Consider the following 13,330-nt stretch of genomic DNA (forward strand, 5'->3'; position numbering starts at 1 on the left):
TCTCTCTTTCTTTCTTTCTTTTCTTTCTTTTCTTTCTTCTTTTCTTTCTTTCTTTCTGATGGAGTCTCACTCTGTCACCCGGGCTGGAGTGCAGTGGCGTGATCTCGGCTCACTGCAACCTCTGCCACCCAGGTTCAAGCAATTCTCCTGCCTCAGTCACCCAAGTAGCTGGGACTACAGGTGCGTGTCACCACGCCTGGCTAATTTTTTGTATTTTTAGTAGAGACGGAGTTTCACCATGTTAGTCAGGATGGTCTCAACCTCCTGACCTCGTGATTTGCCTGCCTTGGCCTCGCAAGGTGATGGGATTACAGGCATGAGCTACTGTGCCTGGCTTCCAGATGCTTTCTTTATGAGCATATTGTCAAGTAGCATTTCTTTGGATCTTCAAATTGTTAAAAAATACTTCTATCTGTACTGCCTCATTTGGTCATTAAAATACCCTGAGGGTATACATGTGTGGAAACATTTGCATTCACTGAGGCCAGTAAGTGGCTCACGCCTGTCACCCCAGCACTTTGGGAGGCTGAGGCAGGCAGATCACCTGAGGTCAGGAGTTTTGAGGCCAGCCTGGCCAACATGGTGAAACCCTGTCTCTGCTAAAAATACAAAAATTAGCTGGGCATGGTGGCGGGCACATGTAGTCCCAGCTACTTGGGAGGCTGAGGCAGGAGAATCGCTGGAACCCTGGAGGCGGAAGTACTCCAGCCTGGGCAACAGAGTGAGACTCCGTCTCAAAACAAACAAACAAACAAAAAAAGACTCACTGAACTGGAAGAGTTAAGGGTTGTGCTATTTACTGCACATGGTTTGCCTCAGTCCAAAGTGGTAAAAACAAACTGTTCCCAAAACAACAGCCCATGAGGTGACCAGGTCCAGCCCAGCGCAGCCCAACCTGCAGGGGAGGAGCCATGTGGAGCTGTGATCGGAGCCCAGCGTCCCAGTCCACCTGCCGACTCCCTCCCCCACCTCTGGCTTCCCTCTGTTGGCTGTCCTTGGAGGGGTGTGCTTTGTGGGCAGGCGTTCGGTGTTCTGAGCATGCAGACTGCCCCTGGGGTGGTGGGCAGGATTGTTGTAGCCTAAAGGGGTTCCACATCTGCACGGGAGCTCTTGGTGATGGGTCACTCTGGCAAAGTTCCCCCGGCAGGTCACCTGTGAGGAGACACCTCACGGTCAGTTCTGGGTCTGGTGGGTGTTCTCCTGCAGGCTCCACACTTGAGCCAGGTCCTGCTGGAAGAGGCGGTGTTGGGTGTTCCCTTTGTGGGTGAGAGGCGCCGAGGGTCTTGGTGGCTCCATGTGCCCCCAGGGGCAGCACTTTGCATTTCTTGGGAGACTTGAAGATGGCCGAGGTCATTTTAGTGAGCACAGTGAAACAGCACCTGTCAGTGGCTCATACCTGGAGCTCTCTCCCTCCTCTTGGAGGTGATGTGGGGACCAGTGCCCACCTCTCCCATGGTGTCCGAGTGGACGGGGTGTAGGGTTTTGGGCCCATTGACGCAGATGTGGTTGATGTCAGCTTGTGTGCAGATGGAGTCATACAGAAAGAATGAAAACTGTTGAAGGCTTTGCTCAGCATGTTTTCTTTTGGATGTTCAATCTGATAAATGTTGTAGTGAATAAGAAGTGGATGAAATCTTTTTTTTTTTTTTTTGAGTCAGAGTCTCGCTCTGTCGCCCAGGCTGAGAGTGCAGTTGTGCGATTTTGGCTCACTGCAACGTCCACCTTCCAGGTTTAAGCGATTCTCCTGCCTCAGCCTCCCAAGTAGCCGGGACTACAGGCATGCACCACCACATTCCGCTAATATTTTTGTATTTTTGGTAGAGACGGGGTTTTACCATGTTGGCCAGGCTGGTCTCAAACTCCTGGCCTCAAGTGATCCGCCCGCCTCGGCTTCACAAAGTGCTGGGATTACGGGTAGGAGCCACTGCACCCACCCTAAAAAGTGGATGAAATCTTCAAGTGGTTGGAGATTGTGAATTTTAGCAGCACTAGGGATAGTAGAAATTACACGTGCCAAGGCTTAGGGAGAAAAAGTATGAACACATGGTTTTATTAGCAGTAACACTGTCATTTCTAGTTTATGTGATGAAACATCTTAATGTACTGCTTCAAAGATAAACTGAGTGTTTATGTTTTAGGTTAAATAGGATTGCGAATCAGGTGGCCATTCAGCGGAAGAAGCAGTTTGTGGAGCGAGCCCACAGCTACTGGCTGCTCAAGCGGCTGTCCAGGAACGGTGCCCCCCTGCTGCGGCGGCTCCAGTCCAGCCTGCAGTCTCAGCGAAGCTCACAGCAGGTATGTGGCTCACAGCCCCCACAGCCTCTCTGTGTGTCTCGCCCCCACCCTCCAGGGAGAGGTCCCCTGGTTCAGGCTGGACGTGGTGCTGCCCCTGGGTCCAGGCTCCCCATTGGGAAGCCTTGGTCTCGTTCAGCCCTGGACCTGTAGGAGGAGTTAGGTGTGCCCTGGGCTCTGGATCTGCGACTTTGGGGGTGATTCTCATCCATGCCTGTCACTGGGGGTGTTTCTTCGGTTGTGAGTTGTGCTCCCCTGCCCCGCCCCGCCCCGCCCTACCCGCACTCATGCTGATGGGCAGTGACCAGTTCTGGGGATTGGGGATGCTCAGGGATGTGTTACGCTCTGGCCGCATGAGTGTCCAGGCTGAGGACAGCAGGAGTGGGACCCAGTGAGCACCTGGGCCAGTGGGTGGGGGTCTGTGTGCTGGGCCTGGAGTGTGGGTGTTGGAAATGTGTGAGGAGTGGTTTGTTTCGAGGGCCTTGCTCTGAAGGCTGGTTTAGCATGGACTGTGGTGGGGTGGGGAGGGCTCGAGAGAGCTGAGAGAGTGGAAGGGAAGGAGCAGGACTTTTCCTTTTTAAAAGAACCAACTCGGCCGGGCGCGGTGGCTCAAGCCTGTAATCCCAGCACTTTGGGAGGCCGAGACGGGCGGATCACAAGGTCAGGAGATCGAGACCATCCTGGCTAACACGGTGAAACCCCGTCTCTACTAAAAATGCAAAAAAATAGCTGGGCGTGGCAGCGAGCGCTTGTAGTCCCAGCTACTTGGGAGGCTGAGGCAGGAGAATGGCGTGAACCCGGGAGGCGGAGCTTGCAGTGAGCCGGGATCGCACCACTGCACTCCAGCCTGGGCAACTGAGCGAGACTCCATCTCAGAAAAAAAAAAAAAAAAAAAAAGAACCAACTCAAACTCTTACATTTTGGTAGTAGGTTTGAGTTGATAGACTCATCTGATACTGTGAGACAGTTCCGAAAAAGTGGGTTTACAGAGTGAAGTAGCTTTTGTGAGATGCACAAAAGTAAATTGAAAACACAAGTGGCTCTGCACACGGCCCAGGACCTGTGGCCAGCACCCTCTGCCCACGCTGCCTAGTGAGGAGCTGCTGGTTTTTTGGAAGAGCTATCTGCGGCCAGCGTCGCGTGGCCTCAGCGCCTCTTGGAGTTTCCTCGCGGTGCTTTTCACTGCCGTCCTGGGCACAAAGCAGAACCATCCTGCTCTGCTGTGAGGTGGCGACGTGCTCAGGGGAAGCTTGGGTCCGCAGGGTCCACAGTTGGGTTCCCGTGCGGTGGCCGGTGCTGTGTGTGCCTCGCAGGCTCTGCCCCCGCAGCCTGAGCCCTGTTGAGTCACCTGCTGTGGCTGCCTCGTGCTCCAGGGAATTACAGGGTCTAGCGCTTTGGTCTGGCAGCTGGTGATTTGTGGGTCTGATTTGGTGGTGGGGTCCAAGGTCTTCTGACGGCCTTGGTGTGTCCTGGCTGTGGAGTGTTCTGGGCCTCCTGTGCCGTACCTGGGTTGCCCCACTGTGTGTCTGTCCAGGGAAGTTGGGGCTCCCCGGACAGGTCTGTGAGCCAGTCCCTCTCCAACTGGGATCCTCACATGGCCACAGAGTTGAGGCTTCAGTGAATGTTCTTTGGCTGTTGAATGAGTTAACTGCATCTTCCGTTCCATGATGTGACTTTGCTTTCCATCTCTCCTCGTCCTCACCTCGTAGCCTCCAGGGCTCCTGGCAGGAGAGCGCGGTTGGGGGAGCTCTGAAGAGACAGAGTCAGGAAGTGGCTGAGTGGTGGGAAGCTCTGGGGGCCAGAGGCATCGGTCTTGGCCCTGCAATGTTGGGGGATGGAAGAGAGGCTTGGCTGGGAGGAAGCTGAGGATTCAGATCTTGGGTCTCATCTTGGGGCTGGACAGGACTCCAGATAAGCCGCAGAGGAGCTGTGAAGGGCGGATTCCATGGAAAGTGGGCATGGATGTGGCCAGACAGGGGACGTCCAGCGGTGGGACTCTTCATTTCTACTCTCAGGAACTGGGACACGAGGGCCAGGATCCCTGCCGCAGCAGGACACATGGGCCAGTGGGCAGGGGCCATGGGGACCCAGGCGACTGGGGGTGGCCTGGGGTGTGGTAGAGCCAGGCAAGGGCAGGGGGAGGGTTGCAAAGAAGAGGTGACCAGCTGGAATATGCCAGCTGGGCCCCCTCTGCTTCACCACTGCCTGTTAGGCCTCACGTCCTGTTGTGTGCAGAATATGTTTGTAAGGAGAGAACGTCCCCACAGCACGGCCAGAGCAGCTCTTCTGGCAGAGGGGGTGGCTTTGTGAAGACACCTGGGAAGGGGCAGAAGGAGCTGCCCAGACTTGAGCCACAGCACAGCAGTTGGCGTGGAGAGCCTGGAAACCTGCCTTGTGCGGATGGGCTGTTGGGAGAGACTATGTTTCTGCCTCCTGGCCAGGGACGGCCACGGCTTGGTGTGGTTTCATGGTTTCGAAGCTTTGGAAGTACCTGATGCATTTAATTCTTCTGTGTCTCTGTGTTCCTGCCCCAGCCTGACCCTGGGAGAGGACCCTGGGGTGGAGGCAGGTGGACGAACTGGATGGGGTTTCTGAGAGGCCGGCAGGCGCCAAGGATGCTGCGGCAATGGCGGGTCTGTGCTGGCTGCACGTCCAGGGTCCTGGTGTTTGTTCTGGCGTGTGCGGCTGTTGAAGGCTGCAGGGAGAACGAGGGCGGTGGCTTAGCTTTAGGGTGAGCAGTGATTTGTGCGTATGCCGGTGGCGTCGCACTGTGTCTCCTGCTCCCGTGGCCCATCCTTCCTGTCCTGGGAGCACATCCTCCAGCTTTCCCAGTGTCTGTCTTGGGGCATGCTCGGCGCTGCTGCCCACATTGTCCTTGCTGTGCTGCGGGTGTGGCTTCTGCCCGTCCCAGTGGCAGGAGCCGGGTGCTGTTGCCAGGAGGCCTGGGGCCGGTGAGGCTGAGACCGGCCGCTCTGTAACACTGTGGGCCCTCACTCCAGGAGCTGGCCTGTGCCTCCCAGCAGAGGGGATTTTAACCTGACCATTCCCCAGCCCTGCGTCTCCCCCGTGTGTCTGGAATGGACATGGAGGCGCTCAGTGCTTCTTCCCGGCAGTGGGGACACCTGAGTGTGTCTCCTTCACTTCTGTCCTTTCTTGTGGAGCCTCCCAGTGTTGATTTTTACACTTGAGAGCTGTGTAAGGAACCTTGGTCCTTCTGAGTGGATGAGGCTGCGTGTGTCATGGGACCTTGCATGGCGAAGCCGGGAGGCCGGCCGGCCTCAGGGCCCAGGTGCCGTCGATGGGGCGCTTGCCGCTGCCGATGGCGTGTCTTTGTTAAACCAGGTTGGGGAGCAGACCAGTAAGTGCTCAGCAGCCAGTGTGTGATAAGGGACTTTCAGGTGATGAGATTTCTTCCGCTTCATAACAGATTCCCATGCCAAACGTCCTTTTGACCACGGTTTTTAGAAGTGTCGATTGCAAGCTGGGGGACAGGCAGTATTCAGATGCTCTGGGGAGCTTGGTGTTTGGAGCCCGTGTTTTCCTGTCTTTGCTTGAGTTGATGTGGACCTTGTTACCGTTAGCCCCAATTTCCTGCCTGAGGGTGTTCAGCAACATTGAGGAAAACCCCGAGACCCTCACTGCAGGGGACACCAGCGCCTCAGTGCCCCGCCTTGCCCTGGAGAGGCCTGGCCTCAGGGGTGGGGGTGCGGGACTCGGTCTCCCTCCTTTAGCCTCCTTTTCTGAGCAGTTTGGAGTCCGGGGTCCTTGCATCTTGTAGTCCAGCAGTCTTTGCCTTCACACCCTCAGTCCTTCAAAAAGCTGTGATGGCCTGAGGTGGGCGGGTGGGAATCTGGGGACAGAGGCGTTGGGGGAGAGGAGGGTCTTAGAGCTGTGGAGCATGTGCCAGAAACCGATGGCCACAGTTGGCCTGAGGCTGGCAGGGCGTGTGTGTCCTGCAGCTGTGGAGGACGACAGGCAGCGGGGGCCCGCTCAGGCCCACTCGGTGACTTCCTCTCCCCTTTGAGGTAGGGTCAGGGTGCCCCTGGCACTGTGATGAGCAGGCCTCATATGGCCAGGCCTGGGGGACATGGTGAGGACGGGGCTGAGGGCAGACCCAGGTGGCCTCCTCTCCTGCGACCGTCTGTGTCATGGCCTTTGCAGGGCTCTGATTTTCTTCTGATCATCCTGGCGTGGATGTGGGCTGGGGTGAGGCTGGCGGCCTGTGCTGTCTGGCGTACCCTTCTGCCCACTGAGAAGGGAGCAGGTGCTGTCGATGGAGACGGGACCCTGGCTGCGGGGAAATGTGCGTTGGGATGGAGGCGCTGTGCAGGGCAGGGCGGCAGGTCGGCTGTGTGCCAGGCCCCCATCACGCTCTGTCCAAGCCAGGATGGGCCCAGCATGTTGTTTTCTATGCACCTGGTTTCTTTTCAGCCGCTCCCTCCGTTCCCAGCTGTCGTCCTTGAGGTGGGTCCTCCTGGGCCCCCCATTCTGTCCTGGTCCCACCTCTGTGGGCCTTTCTGGTTCTGTGAAGGCCCCTTTCCGCCAGCTTGTGGAGACCTCTGTTCTCTCTGGAGGGTGGAATCTGTGCACCGGAGCCAGCTCCCTGCTCACCTTGGCCTGGTGGTTCCCTCTGTCTCCTCCATCCCCTCCATCTCCTCTGTCCCCTCTGTCCTGGTGCTGTCCCGGGGCTCTCTAGTGAGGGTGGGTCTGTTGTCCTCCCCAGGATGGGCCTGCAGGACTCCTGCCGTGGACACCTCCTGGGGTCTTACCTGTGCGGTATCTGAGGCCTTTTGCAGGAGGAGCCTCTGGGTTTGACTGATGGAAGTGTTCGCTGTTCTCAGAGAGAAAACGATGAGGAGATGAAGGCTGCCAAAGAGAAGCTGAAGTACTGGCAGCGGCTGCGGCACGACCTGGAGCGCGCCCGCCTGCTGATTGAGCTGCTGCGCAAGCGGGAGAAGCTCAAGCGTGAGCAGGTGGGGCTGGGCCCATCCCGCATGGAGTGCACCACTGGCCATGGGGTGTGGGTGGGATGCTGGCACCTCCTGCAGAGGGTGGGCTGCACCCTGTGGGTCCTGGCCCACGGCAGTGCATTGCTCAGCCCAGGCCGGTTGCCTGGCTGCCATGGGTCACAGGGCCCTAAGTGGAGGCTGCATTGACCTCTGCCTTGACAGAAGCACAGGAGCCTGTAGGGTTGCGTGTGGGATGCGTGTGGCTGTGGGGTGCGTGTGGGGCTCCCTAAAGCTGAGGCTCTGCTGGGCCCCCCTAGGTGAAGGTGGAGCAGGTTGCCATGGAGCTGCGTCTGACCCCGCTGACGGTGCTGCTGCGTTCAGTGCTGGACCAGCTGCAGGACAAGGACCCCGCCAGGATATTTGCGCAGCCCGTGAGTCTGAAGGAGGTGGGTGTTTGCGGCGCTCGTCTGTCCTGCCGCACGTGTGACTGGATTTGTGCTGCCGTTTGACTGGGAAACGTGTGACTGGCTAGAGTACGTCCCTTGTGTTCTTAATTCTCGTTTTTATTTAACATATTTGTTTTTAAATGATAAAAGTGATCTATTTCACTGTAAAATATTGAAAGTGCAGTGGGTGAGAGGCCCTGTGCAGACAGTACCCTGAGCTGTGGTGGCATGCGCCCGGCACCCTCCAGTGCGCTTTAGCTAAAGGAGCTGGGGTCGGGAAAATCCCTGCAGTACTTGGGTCTTGTGTCTGTACCGTGTGTGTGTGTGTGTGTGTGTGTGTGTGTGTGTGTGTGTGTGTGCGCGTGGCTCTCAGATAGGATGGGCTTGTGAGTTCTATGGAATAATAAATACAGAGTAAACTAATATCCTGTTTTAGTTTGTAAATGATTCTTTTTCCTTCCTAAAATTAGGTACCAGATTATTTGGATCACATTAAACAGCCCATGGACTTTGCCACGATGAGGAAACGGTTAGAAGCTCAAGGGTATAAAAACCTCCATGAGTTTGAGGAGGATTTTGATCTCATTATAGATAACTGCATGAAGTACAATGCCAGGGACACCGTGTTCTATAGAGCCGCGGTGAGGCTGCGTGATCAGGGAGGTGTTGTTCTGAGGCAGGCCCGGCGCGAGGTGGACAGCATCGGCTTGGAAGAGGCCTCGGGGATGCACCTGGCTGAGCGGCCCGCTGCAGTGCCGCGGCGGCCTTTCTCCTGGGAAGACGGTAAGAACTGGCTCTGTGTCCGGAGGAGCTGGAAGACGCTCTTTCTAGCAGACTCTGTCCTGCTCTGTGTTGCCAGCTCCACATCAGCACGGTCTGGGAGGACTTGCACGCAACCGCATACATCATTTACATTTTCTAGTAGCCTCACTGGAAAATGGAAAAAAAGCAGGTGGAATTTATTTTAATAACGTATCTTACTTTACTCAGTCTATGGAAGAGTTGGTTTCAACATGGGGCCGGTGTAGACGTTACTGAGGATATATAATGTGTCTTTTACACTCGGCACCTGTCACTTCAGACTGGCTGCGTTTTGGGTGCCCGCCAAGAGGACCCATGTGGCTGTGGCTCCCTACAGGGCGGCCGGTCTCGATGATGCAGGCCCAGAAACCAGCTTAGTTGGGGGTTTGCATCCAGAGTGGGCCTCGGGGGTGGCATGAAGCCAGAGGAACTCTGGCTTTGCCTCCGGCCCTTTAACTTCGTGGTTTGCGCATGTTGTAGAAAGGGCTCTGGGAGCGTGTTCGCGGCCCACCTGGACTCCAGCCAGGGCCTGCGCTTCTCGGTTGCCCAGGCACGTGCTGCAGCTGTGTGCAGTCACCTGCACCCTTCTCTAGACCAGTCCTCGGAAACCAGGGGTGTCCCCTGCACCCTGCTTGCTGATAGCACCTCCGGGATTGTCTGCCGAAGGGTGTGTCCCGCCCACATGGGTTATCAGAGCACCTAGAGCTCCTGCACCTCAGCTCCAGCTCTGAGCCACAAACTGAACAGAAATCATGGTGTGTTTGGCTCATTTATCAAAAGGTCCCATGTCCCTGATTTCTTGGCCTACCCTTTCTCCTGATGAATCACTGACCCGTGCCAGGTTGCTTCTTCTGGGATGAGGCCTGGCCCTCTTCCTCTCCTCCATGTTCCTGCCATCGTGGGGTTCAGCCAAGCTGGGCCATCGTTGCTTCGCCCTCCGTTCCCCTCATGGCAGCAGTGCTGGGCTCCCTGCTTCCCGTGGGGTCCTGCAGCACTCGGCACCTGTGAGCGTTGGAGGATGGACTGTACTCTTTTAAAGAATGGGAATAGGGCCAGGCTCTGTGGCTCATGCCTGTAATCCCAGCACTTTGGGAGGCCGACAGGTGGATTTACTTGAGGTCAGGAGATCGAGACCAGCCTGGCCAACATGGAGAAACCCCGTTTCCACTACCAATACAAAAAATCAGCCAGGCGTGGTGGCGCGTGCCTGTTGTAATCCCAGCTACTTTGGAGGCTGAGGCAGGAGAATCACTTGAACGTGGAAGGCGGAGGCTGCAGTGAGCGGAGATTGTGCCATTGCACTCCAACCTGGGTGATGGAGTGAGACCCTGTCTCCAAAAAAAGAAAAAAGAGGGAGGCCGAGGCGGGTGGATCACGAAGTCAGGAGATCGAGACCATCCTGGCTAACACAGTGAAACCCATCTCTACTAAAAATACAAAAACAAAATTAGCCAGGCGTGGTGGCGGGCGCCTATAGTCCCAGCCACTCGGGAGGCTGAGGTGGGAGAATGGTGTGAACCGAGGAGGTGGAGCTTTCAGTGAGCCTAGATTGCGCCATTGCACTCCAGCCTGGGTGACAGAGCGAGACTCCGTCTTGAAATAAAAACAGAATGGGATTATATTTTTATTCTTTGTCTCTGATTTTAAGAGTAACGCGTTTTTCTTGGAGAAATTTAGAAAATACACACAAGCTCCAAACAATGCTGCTGACTCTTGGTGAACCCTGGTGGAGCTTTAACCCCTCCCTGAAGCTGCACTCTCCAGGCTGATCAGACCAGCTATCGTTTTCCGAAACGTTCCCTTGAGGATCTGAGAGGAGCTGGGGCTGAGCCGCCTCAGAGTGAGCCCAGGGCTCGTGCTTGTCCTGAAAGGCCCTTCTCTAGCCTCTGGTGACCATGGGAAAGCTCCCCCCTGCCCCCCACAGCCTTCACGCTCTAGCTTGGATGCTTTGCCTGCCATCAGCTCTCAGACACCCACCTGGTGCCCAGTGCTGGCCATTCAGGACGCATGCTGGTTGCCTGCCCTTAAAAGCAGAAAGACGCAGCACTCTTGGACTCCCTGTCTTCTGAGCAGCCCGGAGCGTCCTCTGCCCCTAGGGCCCTGCTCTTGTGCTCCCCCACATTGTGCGCCCAGCGCCACGCCACCTCCCTCGAACGGAGCGGGTGTGGAGGTCTCTTGAGTGTCAGCGTCTTTCAGATCATGGTCATGCAAGTTGTTAAGTGAATTTCTACACTCGGGTTTTTTTTGCTGAGGAGAAAATGAAGGATGAGAAGTCCTAGTTTCCTTCCTTCTCAGTATTTCGGAGTGCACAGGTGAGCCAGTGGCCACGGTGTGCCTTGAGGGTGCACCTGCTGCCCTTCTCAGCACAGCCGACACCTCCCACTGCCTGGAGCCCGAGCCACAGGCCTGGAGGCCGTGGGTCTCTCGTTTTAAAAGAAACGGAGGTTTCGAGGCTTTCTTCTTGGGGTTTCAAAGGATGTGTTTTTTTGTATGAACATTTTTGAGTATTATCTATGACATTTGTTCAAAGTGATGTTATGGATACAAGTCTTGAAGGAGTAATGATTTAAGCATTTTGTTTCTCTCTGCTACTGCTTATTCAGTCAGAAGGACAGATGCTTTCAGTAAAGCACCTGTGTTGAGATGACGAGCATCCATGTGTTTCGGGCGGTCTTACTTTGCTTTTTATCTCTCTCCTCGCTCTGGTTCTATCTTCAGATAGCTCTGAGGAGCAGTTTCTTTTCTTGGCCACCTCTTACTTACTTAAGGTAATTTGTGCTTTATAAATTTTGGTGTTTTTGAAAGTGAAGTTTTCAGGGACTTTGTCGTGAATACGCCTGAAATTCAGAATGATCTGTGAATTTTACAGCCCGTTTAATAAAGCCACGCAGCGATCAGCATCTGAATCCTTCAGCTGAGACACCGCTCAGGACGCGCCTGGCCCTCACTTGGCACATTTGCCAGTCGCCACCTCTGCTTGCAGAGCCAGTGCAGGCCCATCTGAGTTGTGCTGGGCTGGTGGAGCGTGCGCCTCTCTCTGGGGTCTGTGTGCCGTGCCCTCAGCCAGCCAGCCGGGCTCTCTCTGGGGTCTGTGTGCCGTGCCCTCACCCAGCCAGCCGGGCTCTCTCTGGGGTCTGTGTGCCGTGCCCTCACCCAGCCAGCCGGGCTCTCTCTGGGGTCTGTGTGCTGTGCCCTCACCCAGCCAGCCGGGCTCTCTGCACAGGGAGCCTCAGAGGGTCCTGGTCCAGGAGAGGTTGCGATGTTACCTGGACGCTGCCCCTTCTGCGGTGACTGTCATGGGAGTAGAAATTCTCCATCAGGAGCATCCCAGGGTGTTCCTGTAGCAGCAGCCCCATGGTGGGTTCGGAGTGCAGGGGAGGGGCCGCTTGGGGCCTCTGGTGAGCAGGGCCTGGGCCTCGTTGCTCACAGCCATTCTCAGGGCCTTGGCCGAAGGAGATTTGAAAGATGGGACCGGTGATGTGTTCCCAGAAGGTGCATGGGACCTGATGACTGACAGCGTGTGTCCTTTGGTTCAGTGGACAGGTTGCTGGACCCCGCCAGCAGAGCCCACCTGGGCCTGGAGGAGCAGCTGCGAGAGTTGCTGGACATGCTTGACCTCACCTGCGCTATGAAGTCCAGTGGCTCCCGGAGCAAGCGGGCAAAGCTGCTCAAAAAAGAAATTGCCCTTCTCCGAAACAAGCTGAGCCAGCAGCACAGCCAGCCCCCGCCCACGGGGCCAGGCTCGGAAGGCTGTGACGAGGACGGAGCTCCGCTGGGGCTGGAGGCGGGCGAGGAAGGTAAGCCATGGTGAGGGCTGCCCCTCTTTCTTGTCGTCAGGGCTCAGGCACAGGCACCGACCCAGACACGGGCAGCAGTGTTGGTGTGCATGGAGGCTCGGGTTAGCGCCAGTTCCATAAGATTCACAAAGCCCGGAACACTTGATTTACCCACTGAGTGGTTGTTTCCTTCGAAAGAGACTTTATAATTTGTGCTGTCTGTGTTTTTTCCACATAATTAGTTGATAAAATTTAAGGCACAGAATAAAATTTTTCTCTTAACTTGGGCCTGAAAAACTATTTGAAAAGAATGGTTTAGATCTGTGTTGAAGAGTAAAGGTAGCTTGAATGATAAGAGTGAGAAATGTTTTTGTTGTATTTTGTAAATTGATGGGAAGCCATTTAATTATACTCTAGGCCATCAAATGTGGCATTTTCAAAGGGCTGTTTTCGATTATTATCACTTAAAGGCTCCTCCCTGATGTTGTGAAGGGAGGGAAGGTACCGCAGAGGCCTCGTCCGCCCTGAGGGTCCCTGACCAGCTCCTCTGCAGCAGTTGGTAGGTAGCAGTCTGCTGTGATCGTTGTCAAAGAATGTCTGGGGAAAGGTCCGGGCAGCAAAGATGTTTTTAGGACTAAGAAATAAATGCAGGGGAAGAAATCCATCTATCCAGAAGGAGAACTAGCAAAACCCAGGGCAGATGTAGGCTTGGGTGGTGAGGAGGGCGTTGATGAGTGATGGTTTGTGTGCATCTAGGTTGGCAGGGTGAGGAGGTAGAGCTGGTGTGTCCCGTATTTGGTGAAAGGGGAATTTTAAAACTAAATTGGATTTGGAGACACTGGCAGAAAGTCATTGCTGCTGTGCTTTGCCCTGTGTCTCTGTAGTTGACCTTGACACGCTCCGGTTACGCGAAGCAGACAGTAGGGTCAGACCCTCTCTCCACAGCATTAGCAGCTGGTTCATGGCCTTCTTGCCCTTCCCCTGCACATCAAAGTCAGAACAGCAAACCATTGAAATAAGACAGAATTGTTGTACCATTTTCTTTTGAAACAAAGACGCTCATCTC

At 55.4% G+C, this 13,330-nt stretch overlaps 1 protein-coding gene across 1 annotated transcript in view; it reads left to right on the forward strand.

The window, feature by feature from the left end:
- The window catches only part of BRD1 (bromodomain containing 1), a 49,381-nt gene that overhangs the window by 18,032 nt on the left and 18,019 nt on the right, over window positions 1-13,330 (forward strand). The window contains exons 3-7 of the mRNA XM_011942255.1: window positions 2,139-2,295; window positions 7,134-7,265; window positions 7,559-7,687; window positions 8,158-8,470; window positions 12,025-12,285. Coding sequence (XP_011797645.1) covers window positions 2,139-2,295; window positions 7,134-7,265; window positions 7,559-7,687; window positions 8,158-8,470; window positions 12,025-12,285 — 992 coding nt within the window. The remainder of the gene's footprint in view (window positions 1-2,138; window positions 2,296-7,133; window positions 7,266-7,558; window positions 7,688-8,157; window positions 8,471-12,024; window positions 12,286-13,330) is intronic.

This window comes from Colobus angolensis, unplaced genomic scaffold (genome assembly GCF_000951035.1).
Source record: "Colobus angolensis palliatus isolate OR3802 unplaced genomic scaffold, Cang.pa_1.0 Scaffold208, whole genome shotgun sequence".
Taxonomy (NCBI): Eukaryota; Metazoa; Chordata; class Mammalia; order Primates; family Cercopithecidae; genus Colobus; species Colobus angolensis.